Raw genomic sequence first — 15,597 nt, 5'->3', positions numbered from 1 at the left:
TAAGAGTTAGGAAACAGTAGAACAAAGCCCTAATTTTCTGATGAAGATTACTTTCCTCATCTATGATTCTACATCCAGCCAAACTGTTCAGTCTGACATCAAATAAAGATATTTTCAGATTTTCAAGGTCTCAGATTTACCTCTCATGCACAAAAAGCTCTTGGAGGATTTACTCCACCAAAAGGAGTAAACCAAGGAGGAGGAAGACTTTAGAACCAGGATACAGGAGATCTGCCATGAAAGAAAGCTGAAATGATAAGGAAGCGAAGTCCCAGAATGACAGTTGTATAGTCAAACCAGAGCATAATGAGACTAGAGCAGGGGAGTGTAGAGCTCTAGGAAGGCTGCCTCTGGAAAAGAAATGATATGGAAGGATTATTTGCTGTGCTGAAGGTATCGAGAGAGGAGGATTACACCTCTGTAAAATTCAGAAGAAGTAATAGGCACACAAAAAAACTAAGAAGGAAGAAAAGGAGATGTTTTTTAATCCAGGGACAACAAAAAGTTGTACAAAAAAAGAAATGTGATCATGGCATAACATGTAGCCCATAGTGAAGAATAATATCAACACTGGATAAAAAGATTGATTTAACTATATTGGGAGGATGAGGGGAGGAAGGCTCTGTGTGTGTGCATGTGTGTGCGTGTGTGTGTTTGTCTGTATAGGTGTGTAGATATGTATAGGAGGGTTAATTCTTATTACAATTGTGTTAGACACTGCAAGGTACTTATCCCAACATACATTCTTCTTTCTTCCTTAGAAATAGAACTATGGATATATCTGGGGTTTAATCTTTCCAGTTAAAAGACTACATTTCTCAGCTTAACTTGCAGCTAGGTATAGCCAGGTGTCTAGGTTCAGCAGAAGTATACAGTGGTACTTCCAGGAAATCTCCTTGAAAGGGACAGAGGAGTCTTCTACTGCTGATGGTCTGGAATGGGAAAGTGATAGCTGGCATTTCTGCCGTTATCATAGACCATGAGAATAATGGACACACACCAAAGATAGTAGACCACAGAGTTGGAAGGATCCTGGGGCCCTGATGACACTCTAAAGCTATCATATCAGCATTGGACTGGCTACCAATACATTTGTTTTATGCAAGATAATATATTGATACCTTTGTATATTTAAGTCATCATATTCAGGTCTCAGTTATATTAAGTAGCAGAACCAGATTTAACTGATTTATTCACTAGACAATATCTAAAATGAAATTTAAGAAATAACAGTATAAGCATGTTATTTAATAATACAGAGTTAAATACTAGAAGAAAAAAAGTTGAAAGTAGTTATTTTGGGCAGTGAGAATTGGGGTAAAATCAAATGATTACTATTTTTTCATATAACTTTTAGAAATATTTGACATTTTAAGTTATGTACATGTATTACTTTGATAAAAGTTAAATTATTTGTTCAGGTACATTTTAATTAGTATTACAAGTAAAAATACACGTTCATTGCAAAAATTCAAACAATACAAAAGATATAAAGTTATGCTTCCCTTCAATATTTGTTGCCTTTTCCCTGCCTGAGAGTTCCACTCTTCTCCCCAGGGAAAATGGCTATTTGGTATCTGTCTCTCTGCACTTTTTTCTGTACATTCATTTAGCATATAAGAGAAGCATAGTTTTTTTTCTTGTTTTTTTTAACATCTTTATTGGAGTATAGTTGCTTTACAATGTTGTGTTAGTTTCTGCTGTATAACAAAGTGAATCAGCTATATGTATACATATATCCCCATATCCCCTCCCTCTTGCGCCTCCCTCCCACCCTCCCTATCCCACCCCTCTAGGTGGTCACAAAGCCCCGAGCTGATCTCCCTGTGTTATGCAGCTGCTTCCCACTAGCTATCTATTTTACATTTTGTAATGTACATATGTCAATGTTACTCTCTCACTTCGTCCCAGCTTACCCTTCCCCCTCCCCGTGTCCTCAAGTCCATTCTGTACGTCTGCGTCTTTATTACTGCCCTCCCCCTAGGTTCATCAGAACCACTTTTTTTTAAAAGATTTCATATATATGTGTTAGCATACGGTGTTTGTTTTTCTCTTTCTGACTTACTTCACTCTGTATGACAGACTCTAGGTCCATCCACCTCACTACAAATAACTCAATTTCATTTCTTTTTATGGCTGAGTAATATTCCATTGTATATATGTGCCACATCTTTATCCATTCGTCTGTTGATGGACACTTAGATTGCTTCCATGTCCTGGCTATTGTAAATAGTGCTGCAATGAACACTGTGGTAGATGTCTCTTTTTGGTTTATGGTTTTCTCAGGGTATATGCCCAGTGGTGGTATTGCTGGGTCATATGGTAGTTCTATTTTTAGTTTTTTAAGGAACCTCCATACTGTTCTCCATAGTGGCTGTATCAATTTACATTCCCACCAACAGTGCAAGAGGGTTCCCTTTTCTCCTCACCCTCTCCAGCATTTATTGTTTGTAGATTTTTTGATGATGGCCGTCCTGACTGGTGAGAGGATGGCCTCATTGTGGTGTTGATTTGCATTTCTCTAATGATTAGTGATGTTGAGCATCCTTTCATGTGCTTGTTGGCAATCTGTATATCTTCTTTGGAGAAATGTCTATTTAGGTCTTCTGCCCATTTTTGGATTGGGTTGTTTGATTTTTGATATTGAGCTGCATGAGCTGCTTGTATATTTTGGAGATTAATCCTTTGCAAATATTTTCTCCCATTCTGAAGGGTTGTCTTTTCCTCTTCTTTATGGTTTCCTTTGCTGTGCAAAAGCTTTTAAGTTTCATTAGGTCCCATTTATTTATTTTTGTTTTTATTTCCATTTCTCTAGGAGGTGGGTCAGAAAGGATCTTGCTGTAATTTATGTCATACAGTGTTCTGCCTATGTTTTCCTCTAAGAGTTTTATAGTGACTGGCCTTACATTTAGGACTTTAATCCATTTTGAGTTTATTTTTTGTGTATGGTGTTCGGAAGTGTTCTAATTTCATTCTTTTACTTGTAGCTGTCCAGTTTTCCCAGCGCCACTTATTGAAGAGGTTGTCTTTTCTCCATTGTATATTCTTGCCTCTTTTATCAAAGATAAGGTGACCATAGGTGCGTGGGTTTATATCTGGACTTTCCATCCTGTTCCATTGATGTATATTTCTGTTTTTGTGCTAGTACCATACTGTCTTGATTACTGTAGCTTTGTAGTATAGTCTGAAGTCAGGGAGCCTGATTCCTCCAGCTCCATTTTTCTTTCTCAAGTTTGCTTTGGCTATTTGGGGTCTTTTGTGTTTCCATACAAATTTTGAAATTTTTTGTTCTAATTCTGTGAAAACTGCCATCAGTAGTTTGATAGGGATTGCATGGAATCTGTAGATTGCTTGGGTAGTATAGTCATTTTCACAATGTTGATCCTTCCAATCCAAGAACATGGTATATTTCTCTATCTTTTTTTATCTTCTTTAATTTCTTTCATCAGTGTCTTAAAGTTTTCTGCATACAGGTCTTTTGTCTCCCTAGGTAGGTTTATTCCTAGGTATTTTATTCTTTTTGTTGCAATGGTAAATGGGAGTGTTTCCTTAATTTCTCTTTCACATTTTTCATCATTAGTGTATAGGAATGCAAGAGATTTCTGTGCATTAATTTTGTATCCTGCTACTTTACCAAATTCATTTATTAGCTCTAGTAGTTTTCTGGTAGCGTCTTTAGGATTCTCTATATATAGTGTCATGTCATCTGCAAACAGTGACAGCTTTACTTCTTTTCTGATTTGAATTCCTTTTATTTCTTTTTCTTCTCTGATTGCTGTGGCTAAAACTTCCAAAAGCATGTTAAATAACAGTGGTGAGAGTGAGCAGCCTTGTCTTGTTCCTGATCTTAGAGGAAATGGTTTCAGTTTTTCACCATTGAGAATGATGTTGGCTGTGGGTTTGTCATATATGGCCTTTATTATGTTGAGGTAAGTTCCCTCTCTGACTACTTTCTGGAGAGTTTCATCATAAATGGGTGTTGAATTCTGTTGAAAGCTTTTTCTGCATCTATTGAGATGATCATATGGTTTTTATCCTTCAATTTGTTAATATGGTGTATCACATTGATTGATTTGTGTGTATTGAAGAATCCTTGCATTCCTGGGATAAACCCCACTTGATCATGGTGTATGATGCGTTTAATGTGCTGTTGGATTCTGTTTGCTAGTATTTTATTGAGGATTTTTGCATCTATGTTCATCAGTGATATTGACCTGTAGTTTTCTTTTTTTGTGACATCTTTGTCTGGTTTTGGTATCAGGGTGATGGTGGCCTCGTAGAATGAATTTGGGAGTGTTCCACCCTCTGCTATATTTTGTAAGAGTTTGAGAAGGATAGGTGTTAGCTGTTCTCTAAATGTTTGATAGAATTCACCTGTGAAGCCATCTGATCCTGGGCTTTTGTTTGTTGGAAGAATTTTAATCACAGTTTCAATTGCATTACTTGTGATTAGTTGTTCATATTCTCTATTTCTTCCTGGTTTAGTCTTGGAAGGTTGTGCTTTTCTAAGAATTTGTACATTTCTTCCAGGTTGTCCATTTGTTTGGCATATAGTTGCTTGTAGTAATCTCTCATCATCTTCTGTAATTCTTCAGTGTCATTTGTTACTTCTCCTTTTTCATTTCTAATTCAGTTGATTTGAGTCTTCTCTCTTTTTTTCTTGATGAGTCTGGCTAATGGTTTATCAGTTTTGTTTATCTTCTCAAGGAACCAACTTTTAGTTTTATTGATCTTTGCTATTGTTTCTTTCACTTCTTTTTCATTTATTTCTGAGCTTATCTTTATGATTTCTTTCCTTCTGCTAACTTTGGGGTTTTTTTGTTCTTCTTTATCTAATTGCTTTAGGTGTAAGGTTAGGTTACTTGAGATGTTTCTTCTTTCTTGAGGTAGGATTGTGTTGCTGTAAACTTCCCTCTTAGAACTGCTTTTGCTGCATCCCATAGGTTTTGGGTCATTGTGTTTTCATTGTCATTTGTTTCTAGGTATTTTTTGATTTCTTCAGTGATCTCTTGGTTATTTAGTAGCGTATCATTTAGCTTCCAAGTGTTTGTATTTTTTAGTTTTTTTCCTGTCTCATAGCATTGTGGTTGGAAAAGGTACTTGATACAATTTGAAGTTTCTTAAATTTACTGAGGCTTGATTTGTGACCCACGATATGATCTATCCTGGAGAATGTTCCATGAGCATTTGAGAAGAAAGTGTATTTAGTTGTTTTTGGATGGAATGTCCTATAAATATCAATTAAGTCCATCTTGTCTAATGTGTTATTTAAAGCTTGTGTTTCCTTATTTATTTTCATTTTGGATTTTTTTGTCCATTGGCAAAAGTGGGGTGTTAAAGTCCCCTACTATTACTGTGTTACTGTTGATTTCCCCTTTTATGGTTGTGAGCATTTGCCATATATATTGAGGTGCTCCTATGTTGGGTGCATAAATATTTACAATTGTTATATCTTCTTCTTGGATTGATCCCTTGATCATTATGTAGTGTCCTTCTTTGTTTCTTGTAATTTTATTTTAAAGACTATTTTGTCTAATATGAAAACTGCTACTCCAGCTTTCTTTTGATTTCCATTTGCATGGAATATCTTTTTCCATCCCCTCACTTTCAGTCTGTATGTGCCCTAGGTCTGAAGTGGGTGTCTTGTAGACAGCATATATATGGGTCTTGTTTTTGTATCCATTCAGCCAGTCTGTGTCTTTTCGTTGGAGCATTTAATCCATTTGCATTTAAGGTAATTATCGATATGTATGTTCCTATTACCATTTTCATAATTGTTTTGGGTTTGTTTTTGTAGGTCTTTTCCTTCTCTTGTGTTTCCTGCCCAGCAAAGTTCATTTAGCATTTGTTGTAAAGCTGGTTTGGTGATGCTGAATTCTCTTAACTTCTCCTTGTCTGTATAGGTTTTAATTTCTCTGTCAAATCTGAATGAGATCCTCGCTGGCTAGAGTAATCTCGGTTGTAGGTTTTTCCCTTTCATCACTTTAAATATGTCCTACCACTCCCTTCTGGCTTGCAGAGTTTCTGCTGAAAGATCAGCTGTTAACCTTATGGGGATTCCCTTGTATTTTATTTGTTGCTTTTCCCTTGCTGCTTTTAATGTTTTTCCTTTGTATTTAATTTTTGATCGTTTGATTAATGTGTGTCTTGGCATGTTTCTCCTTGAATTTATCCTGTGTGGGACTCTCTTTGCTTCCTGGACTTGATTGACTATTTCCTTTCCCATATTAGGGAAATTTTCAACTATAATCTCTTCAAATATTTTATCAGACCCAGGTCTTCTTCTGGGACCCCTATAATTTGAATGTTGGCATGTTTAATGTTGTCCCAGAGGTCTCTGAGACTGCCCTCAATTCTTTTCATTCTTTTTTCTTTATTCTGCTCTTCGGTGGTTATTTCCACTATATTATCTTCTAGGTCACTTATCCATTCTTCTGCCTCAGTTTTTCTGCTATTGATTCCCTGTAAAGAATTTTTAATTTCATTTATTGTGGTGTTCATCATTGTTGTTTGCTCTTTAGTTCTTCTAAGTCCTTGTTAAATGTTTCTTGTATTTTTTCCATTCTATTTCCAAGATTTTGGATCATCTTTACTATCATTACTCTGAATTCTTTTTCAGGTAGACTGCCTATTTCCTCTTCATTTGTTAGGTCTGGTGGGTTTTTACCTTGCTCCTTCATCTGCTGCATATTTCTCTGTCTTCTCATTTTGTTTAACTTACTGTGTTTGGGATCTCCTTTTTGCAGGCTGCAAGTTCATAGCTCCCATTGTTTTTGGTGTCTGCCCCCAGTGGGTGAGGTTGGTTCAGTGGCTTGTGTAGGCTTTCTGGTGGTGGGGCCTGGTGCCTGTGTTCTGGTGGGTGGGGCTGGATCTTGTCTTTCTGGTGGGCAGGCTGTGTCCAGTTTTGTGTTTTGGGGTGTCTGTGAACTTAGTGTGATTTTAGGCAGCCTCTCTGCTGATGGGTGGGGTTGTGTTCCTGTCTTGCTAGTTGTTTGGCATGGGGCATCCAGCACTGGAGCTTGCTGGCCGTTGGGTGGAGCTGGGTCTTAGCATTGAGATGGAGATCTCTGGGAGAGCTCTCGCCGATTGGTATTATGTGGAGCTGGGGCGTCTCTCTGGTGGTCCAATGTCCTGGACTTCGCTCTACCACCTCAGAGGCTCAGGCTTCACACCCAGCCAGAGCACCAAGACCCTGTCAGCCACATGGCTCAGAAGAAAAGGAAAAAAAAAGGAAGAAAAAAAAAATAAAATTTAAAAAATTATAAAATAAAGAAATAATAATATAAAAAAAGAGAGCAACCAAACCAATAAACAAATCCACCAATGATAGCAAGCACTAAAAACTAAACTAAGATAAACATAAAAATCAGAAACAAATGAGTTGCAGACAGCAAACCCCTAGTCTACATTTGCTCCCAAAGTCCACTGCCTCAATTTTGGGAATATTCATTGTCTATTCAGGTATTCCACAGATGCAGGGTTCATCTAGTTGATTGTGGGAATGTAATCTGCTGCTCCTGAGGCTGCTGGGAGAGATTTCCCTTTCTCTTCTTTGTTTGCACAGCTCCTGGGGTTCAGCTTTGGTTTTGGCCCCACCTCTGTGTGTAGGTCTCCCTCAGGCGTCTGTTCCTCACCCAGACAGGAGGGGGTTAAAGCAGTGGCTGATTAGGGCTCTTTTGCTGTCTCAGGCCGGGGAGAGGGAGGGGTATGGTAGTCATAATTGGAATGCGATGGGAGCCTGCAGCGGCGGGAGCCTGCAGCGGCGGGAGCCTGCAGCGGCAGAGGCCAGCATGACATTACAACAGCCTGAGGTGCTCTGTGTGTTCTCCCGGGGAAGTTGTCCCTGGATCTGGGGACAGTGGCAGTGGTGTGCTGCACAGGCTCCTGTGGGGTTGGGGGGCGTATGGGTAGTGACCTGTGTTTACACACAGGATTCTTGGTGGCAGCGGCAGCAGCATTAGCATTTCATGCCTGTCTCTGTGGTCTGAGCTGCTAGCCACAGCTCATGCCCATCTCTGGAGCTTGCTTAGGTGGTGCTCTGTCTCCTGTGGGCACACATGGAAGGAATCCCCTCTCCTCACACACTCCGAAACAATAGTGTCTTTCCTCTTCGGCAGGTCCAGACTTTTTCCCTGACTCCCTCCCAGCTAGTTTTAGCGCACTAGCCCCCTTCAGTCTGTCTTCACGCAGCCAACCCCAGTCCTCTCCATGGGATCTGACCTCCGAAGCCCAAGCCTCAGCTCCCAGCCCCCACCCGCCCCGGCGGGTGAGGAGAAAATTGTCTCAGGCTGGTGAATGCTGGTCGGCACTGATCCTCTGTGCAGGAATCTCTCCACTTTGCCCTCTGCACCCCTGTTGTTGTGCTCTCCTCCATGTCTCCAAAGCTTCCCCCCTGCCCACCTCCCATCTCTACCAGTGAAGGGGCTTCCTAGTGTGTGGAAACTTTTCCTCTTTTACAGCTCCCTCCCAGAGGTGCAGGTCCTGTCCCTATTCTTTTGTCTCTGTGTTTTCTGTTTTCTTTTGCCCTACCCAGGTACGTGGGGATTTTCTTGCCTTTTGGGAAGTCTGAGATCTTCTGCCAGCATTCAGTAGGTATTCTGTAAGAGTTGTTCCACATGTAGATGTATTTTTTTTTCCACACACATACACTGTATTTTATTTTTACAAGAGATAAATAGACTGACACCAAGCATTGTAAATGGATGACCACAACAAAAGCAACAATGATTGCAGTTACCAAACATGAAACACACTCATACTATGTCATAATATTGATATTCAGTCCAGTAGTCCTCCACTGTAACAGCTCCTTTACTTTGCAGTGAAAATTGATTTGTATATTCTTTGCTTCTGAGTCCTTGTGGGATTTTTTTTTTTTAATTCAAACAGAAAGTCACAAAAATTATAATCATCCTCATCAGTTCACTCAGTCCCATGTAATTAATTTTTTTTTTCATCTTGATCTTTTGTTAGCACTTTTATGAGTTCATCAGTTTTTCATTAGAGTTCTGAAAATGCTTATTCATTCAGTTCAGCAGTACAATCAGTTACCAGAAACCTGTACTTGTCAGAGTCTTTTCCATGAATTCCTTGAAGATAAAACCCTTTTATAGGAACATATTTGCAAAAGCATCAGAGTACACCCAGAACTGTCTGTAAATGACAAAAGACTTAAAAGTGACCACGGTTAAAGACTTGATGAAAGTTCATAATAATGCAATTGACAAGGAAATTTAGTTATTTCTGAGATATACATTTTAAAGTAATAACTAGAATTATGACTTATAACATTATACCAGAACATATAAGATTTTTAGAAATTTCATGTAATGTCTGAAACATTTATATTAACATATTTCCATACAAATAACCCAATGAAACTTTAGTATTAGTTGTTTTGTTTGTTTGTTTTTTTATACTGCAGGTTCTTATTAGTCATCAGTTTTATATACACATCAGTGTATACGTGTCAATCCCAATCGCCCAATTCATGTAGATGTATTTTTGATATAATTGTGGGGAGGAAGGTGATCTCCACGTCTTACTTCTCTGCCATCTTGAAGGTCCCCACCATAGTTTTATTTTTATTAAAAATGGATTTAAAATTTTAAAAAAATTTTATTGGAATATAGTTGATTTACTATGTTGTGTTAGTTTCAGGTGTACAGCAAAGTGAATCAGTTATACATATACATATATCCACTCTTTTTTTAGATTTTTTTCCCATAGCCCATTACAGAGTACTGAGTAGAGCTCCCTGTGCTGTACAGTAGGTTCTTATTAATTATCTATTTTATATGTAGTAGTGTGTATATGTCAGTCCCAATCTCCCAGTTTATCCCTCCCCTTCCTTATCTGCTGGTAACCGTAAGTTTGTTTTCTATTGATACATCTGTGACTCTACTTCTGTTTTGTAACTACGTTCATTTGTACCCTTTTTTTAGATTCCACATATAAGCAGTATCATATGATATTTGTCTTTTCTGTGTCTGACTTACTTCACTCAGTATGACAATCTCCAGGTCCATCCATGTTGCTGCAAATGGCATTAGTTTGTTCTTTTTATGGCTGAGTAATATTCCATTGTATATATGTACCACATCTTCTTTATCCATACCTCTGTTGATGGACATTTAGTTTGCTTCCATGTCCTGGCTATTGTAAATAGTGCTGCAATGAAAAAAGTGGATTTAAATTTTGATAAAGTACTCATGAGGAAATATTTAGGCTTATAATGGTTGTTATTTGTTTGTATTTTTAGAATTCGAGATGCAAGCATGCAGTTTAAAAGTCACCAAAATGATTTTCAGAGAGTACAGAAAGAATTGAGTCAGTTGCAACATGAGTTAAAAATTAAACAAAGACAATCACAAATCTTCAGGTAAGATTATCTTTAAAGAATTGAAGATTATAGTATTGAAAATATACACTCATTTAATACTAACTTTATAAACATTCAAACACCTTTTAGTAATATAGTTTCTATATTTATATAGTTTAATATTATAGTGTTGTTGAAAACAATGGAAACACTTCACTTTTTTAAAAACTATCATCTCAACTAAATAGTTTTGCCAATAACATTTAAATTAGGCAAACACCTTGTTCTGATTTTGCAGTGACATTTAGAATGAAAGCACAGTAACTAATTCATTTTCCTCTTGGCCAGTATTTCTTGGTATACTTGATCTCCTGACCGACAGTCCACTGACATGAAAAGAATAGAATGGGGAAACTTTCTAATTGGATAGTAATAGACCTCCTAAATTTAGAAATTTCCAATATAAATGGTGTTAAATCTGCTTTTATATAATCTTTGAAGGCTTTATAATAACTAAAGGTAAAGCCCAATGTTCTAAAGAAAATAGGAAGTACTTTTTAAAAATGGAATAGAATATATTGAGAATATCAGAAAGAATGATTAATTTTTAAATTGAGTAACTTTTAGCTCTTAGAAAAGGGAAATAAGTTAAATGAACATTATAAATAGACACAGGTTCAGGATGACTAAAAAAAATATGCCGGGTAAATACTTTTAATGTTCTTATGTTTTCCAATCTACTTATTATCACTGGGAATATTGTTCTGTTAAAAAAATTATCTGGGCTAATAATTTTTTTATGTAATATCTGGTGATAACCTGTTAGCCATCTAACCTTTCATTAATGCCTTGCACATAACTGATGCTAAATAAATAATTTTTGAATGAATGAATGAGTCTACTCACAAAACAGATGACAATTTTTGTCATCAGAAATCTTCTCTGTCCTTTCCTAGAAATCTAGTATTGAACCAGAATCTAGTATCACCCAGGTGACCCCAACTCTCCATTTTAGTCAGGACCATCAGTATTCAATCTTGGCCCCAACAATAGCTTTGGCTCAGGTCCACTCGGGAAGTCCCATTTGTTTTATCCAGATATGCCGTTATGGATGGCAGGATTGACTAAATTTTAAAGGTTAGACTAGGACTAGATTAGACAATTAATGCTGCTTCAGGATATTATGGACTGATAAAGTCAGTCTTTATTATTCACATTTTACATGTAATTTGTAGTATTTTAAATTCTTGAGGAAACTTATACATATTTAAATGTTATTTTTATTCTGTGTTGTAATTTTGTCATCATTTTGCATTATACTTTTACTGCTTATTTTTTCAAATGTTTTCAAAAGATCTGTGGTTTTTGTTTACTTTTAGATAAAAGACCACAAATTGGGAGTTTGGGATCTGATTTATATAAAAAAGTAACACTTACTAGAAATTTTAGAAGTAACCATTTAACTAGACGGTATAAATAAAAGTTTGTGACAGATGAATAAAAATAATTACAGGTTTTATTAATACTCTCACTAGTAGGTACATTGCATGGGAAAAGGCAGTCTGGTGAAAATAAAATCAAACCAAAAGTTGCAGAGTTCAGTGATTTTGTTGCATTACTAAAAGCTCATTTTAAACTAGTTTACTGATTATTTTTAAAAAATATCTACCAGAATGTAAAACTTCGAGTTTGCTGTGGATAAAGAAAAGGAGCTTATAATCTTCTCTCTTAAAGTGGTAAAGAAAAGAAGCTTGAGCTTTAGCTACTTAGATGTAATCATCTTTATTTATGGAGTCCAAAAGGAACTTTCAAGAGGTCAATGCACTATGTCTTTGAGTCACTTTGCTCTTTTAAAATTATTCTCTCATTTGTTTAATTGCAATAGGGCTTAATCACCTAGCCTCCAGCAAAGTGTTCTTCATGCTTTGTATTTTCCCTGACCTCATTTCTAACCTGTCTCTCGCGAGGGGGTGATGAGGAAATAGATGTGGTATGCCTCAGTTGGCTCAGCACAAGTGCTATTCAGAATAAAGTGTCTTTTGAGAATGGAAATTAACTTTTGAAAACCTATAAAAGAGATACTAAAAAACAATATAGAATATAGGTATACTTCACTTTATGTAAAGTTGTGTCTAACTCCAATATTCCAAATCAATCCATATTTGAAATATTTTGGTAGTGCTTACTTTTATAGGATTCCTATTGTGAATCTTTCATAAATTGTTTGAAATATACTTATCCTTTAATTTTTCTGGTTTGTAAATCCAGACTCTGTCATCTCTGAAATTTTCAAGCCAGCTCCCCAAATCTCTCACTTTCACACCAACTCTTCAGCCACATTATGGCTTCTAGTTTTGTTTTTTGTTTTTTGTTTTCTGATTTTCCCAACCATTTCCTGGCCTTTGTTTTCTAGCCTTGATCCCATAATCAGCTCATGTCTTTTTTAAACAACTTTAGTGAGATTTAAGTTACATACTACAAAATCCACCCCTTTTAAGTAGACAACGTAATGATTTTTAATAAACTTACTGAGTTGTGCAACTATTACCACATCCAATATTAGAACATTTGAGTCATCCTGAGAAGATCCTCATGCCATTTGCAATCTCCGTCTTCACCACCATTCCTAGGCAATTGCTTATCTTCTTTCTGTTTCTATAGATTTGTATTTCTCTGGACAATTCAAATATATGGAATCCTACAATATGTGGTCTTTTATATCTGACATCTTTCAATAATGTTTTTGATGTTTATCCATGTTGTATCATGCATCAGTACTTTGTTCCTTTTTATTGCTAAATAGTGTTCCATTGTCTGAACATACATTTTATTTATGCATTTATTAATTGAAGGACATTTGGATTGTTTCTGCTTGTTGGCACTTATGAATAATGCTGCTATAAACATTCACATGTAAGTCTTTGTGTGGATGTATGTTTCATTTCTTTTGAGTAGATACCTAAGTGTAGAATTACTGAATCATATGGTAAATTGATATTTAACCTTTAAGAAACTGCAAAACTCTTTTGCAAAGTGGCTGCACTATTTTACATTCCTACCAGGAATGAGGATTCTACTTTCACTGTGTTCTTGACAACATTTCTTATTGTCTGTCTTTTTTTTTATAGTAGCCATTCTAGAGGCTGTGAAATGGTACCTCATTGTGCTTTGATTTGTGTTTCCCAAATGACTAATGGTGTTGAACATCTTTTCATGTGCTTATGAACCATTTTTATGGTTATTTGGTGAAATATCTATTAAAATATTTTTTCTATTTTTCATTGGTTTGTTTTCTTGTTATCAGATTATAAGAGTTCTTTGTATGTTCTGGGTGCGAGTCTTTTATTTGAAATATGATTTGCAAATATTTTCTCCCAGTCTGTGGCAAGTCTTTTCGTTTTTTTAATTGTGTCTTTTTGAAGAACAAAAGTTATTATTTTTAGTGAAATACAGTTTAATCAATGTTTTCTTTTAGGGATTGTGCTTCTGGTAACGTATCTAAGAACTCTGCCTAACCAAAGATCACAAAGATATTTTCCAGTAGTTTCTTCTAAAGGTTTTGTAGTTTTAGCTCTTACATTTAGGTCTATGATCCATTTTAACTCTTGTGAATGATGTAAAGTAAGGATCTAAATTCATCTTTTTTTTAATGTGAATATTCAGTTATTCTAGCACCGTTTGTTAAAAAGACTATTCTTTCCCTATTGAGTTGCCTTGGTCCCTTTACCTAAAATCAATTCACCATGAATGGAAGGAATTATTTCTGGACTCTCTATTCTATTTTATTCATCTATTGATGTATATCTATTCTTAATGTCAGTACCACACTCTCTTGAATATTATAATTTTTAGTGAATTTTGAGATCAAGAAATGTAAGCCCTTAACATTTCTTTGTTTTCAAGATTGTTTTGGCTATTCTGGGAACGTTGTATTTCCATATAAATTTTAGGAAAGTCTTGTCAATTTCTGAAAAATAGCCTACTGGGATTTTGATAGGTATGGCATTAAATCTATAGATCAATTTGGGGAGAATTGCCATTTTTAAAATGTTGAATTTTTCAATCCAAGAATCCATATATCTTTCCACTGAGATCTTTAGTTCTCTCAGAAATGTTTTGTTTTTAGTATACAAGTCTTGCACTCCTTTTATTAAGTTTATTTCTAAATATTTTATTCTTTTTGATGTTATGACCAGTGGGATTTTTTTCTTAACTTTATTTTTGGGATTCATCACTGCTAGTAAACAGATTGGTTTTTGCACATGGTTTATGTATCCTGTGATCTTGATGAACCCATTTATTCTAGTATTTGTGTGTGTGTGTGTGTGTGTGTGTGTGTATTCTTTAGGATTTTCTTCATAGAGTATGTTTCTGCATAGAGGAGTTTACCAATACTCCAGCTACCTTTACCTCTGCTTATTTACCCTTAAAACCCTGAGTTTTTATACCCACTTACAGGTTGTTAAACACCAGGCCCTTAATTTCTTCAATACTATTCTAACTCCTCAATATTCTGCTTAAAATTCTTTGTGCTACTCATCTCTCACCAGCTGTGTGTCTTGCCTTGTATTTCACAAAGAGAGTTAAAGTTATCAACACAGGTGTATTTCCTGTGAGTCAAATGATACTTAAGTTTCAGAACCCCGCACTCAGGACCCCCTTCCAAGCTTCTGGGAGGGCCCCTGGCAAAAGTAAGACGGTTTTAAATTATAATTGTAAAAATTCTGTCTCTTTGCACTCTGATTTCCCTTCTCCTACTTCTGATGTCAGTATGCCTTTGGAGTAGTCACTGGCATTTGGGGAATCTGAGAGAGAAAGTTGTTTTGGGAATATACATTATAACTGCCATTTGGAAAGACATTTTAGACTGCTTCAATTACACAAGCAAGACATTGCAGACTAAAAATAGGGATATGTATGAATTTTTTTGAATTAATGGAGTAAAAGCAATAAAGATGAACAATTTAAACAATAGAAAGTATTCTGTCATAAAAAACAAATTATAACATTTTTTCAGATTACATCATATGAGATACATTTTCAATAAAATCTCTTGGATTATTTTGTAATCCATTCAATGAAGAGGAGTAAATTATTTGAATACATTGGAGAAAGATTTAAGTTTCTTGCTGATTTGACCAAAGCTGCTGACATCACTGAATATAACATAAATATCATAGTATACCACTTCAAGGACATCTGAGATAAGCTGGTTCATGAGTTTCATCATTTCAAAGACAATTTAAGATGTCATTTTCCAAGAAAACTTGAAATGC

General features: G+C 35.9%; 1 protein-coding gene across 1 annotated transcript in view; it reads left to right on the top strand.

Moving 5' to 3' along the window:
- LEKR1 (leucine, glutamate and lysine rich 1) overlaps nucleotides 1–15,597 on the top strand; it is a 267,875-nt gene that overhangs the window by 114,432 nt on the left and 137,846 nt on the right. The window contains exon 6 of the mRNA XM_059920059.1: nucleotides 10,262–10,381. Within this exon, the coding sequence (XP_059776042.1) occupies nucleotides 10,262–10,381 (120 nt within the window). The remainder of the gene's footprint in view (nucleotides 1–10,261; nucleotides 10,382–15,597) is intronic.

This window comes from Balaenoptera ricei, chromosome 4 (genome assembly GCF_028023285.1).
Source record: "Balaenoptera ricei isolate mBalRic1 chromosome 4, mBalRic1.hap2, whole genome shotgun sequence".
Taxonomy (NCBI): Eukaryota; Metazoa; Chordata; class Mammalia; order Artiodactyla; family Balaenopteridae; genus Balaenoptera; species Balaenoptera ricei.
Note: the sequence above shows the minus strand (reverse complement) of the source record. Positions and strands in the feature narration are given on the sequence as shown.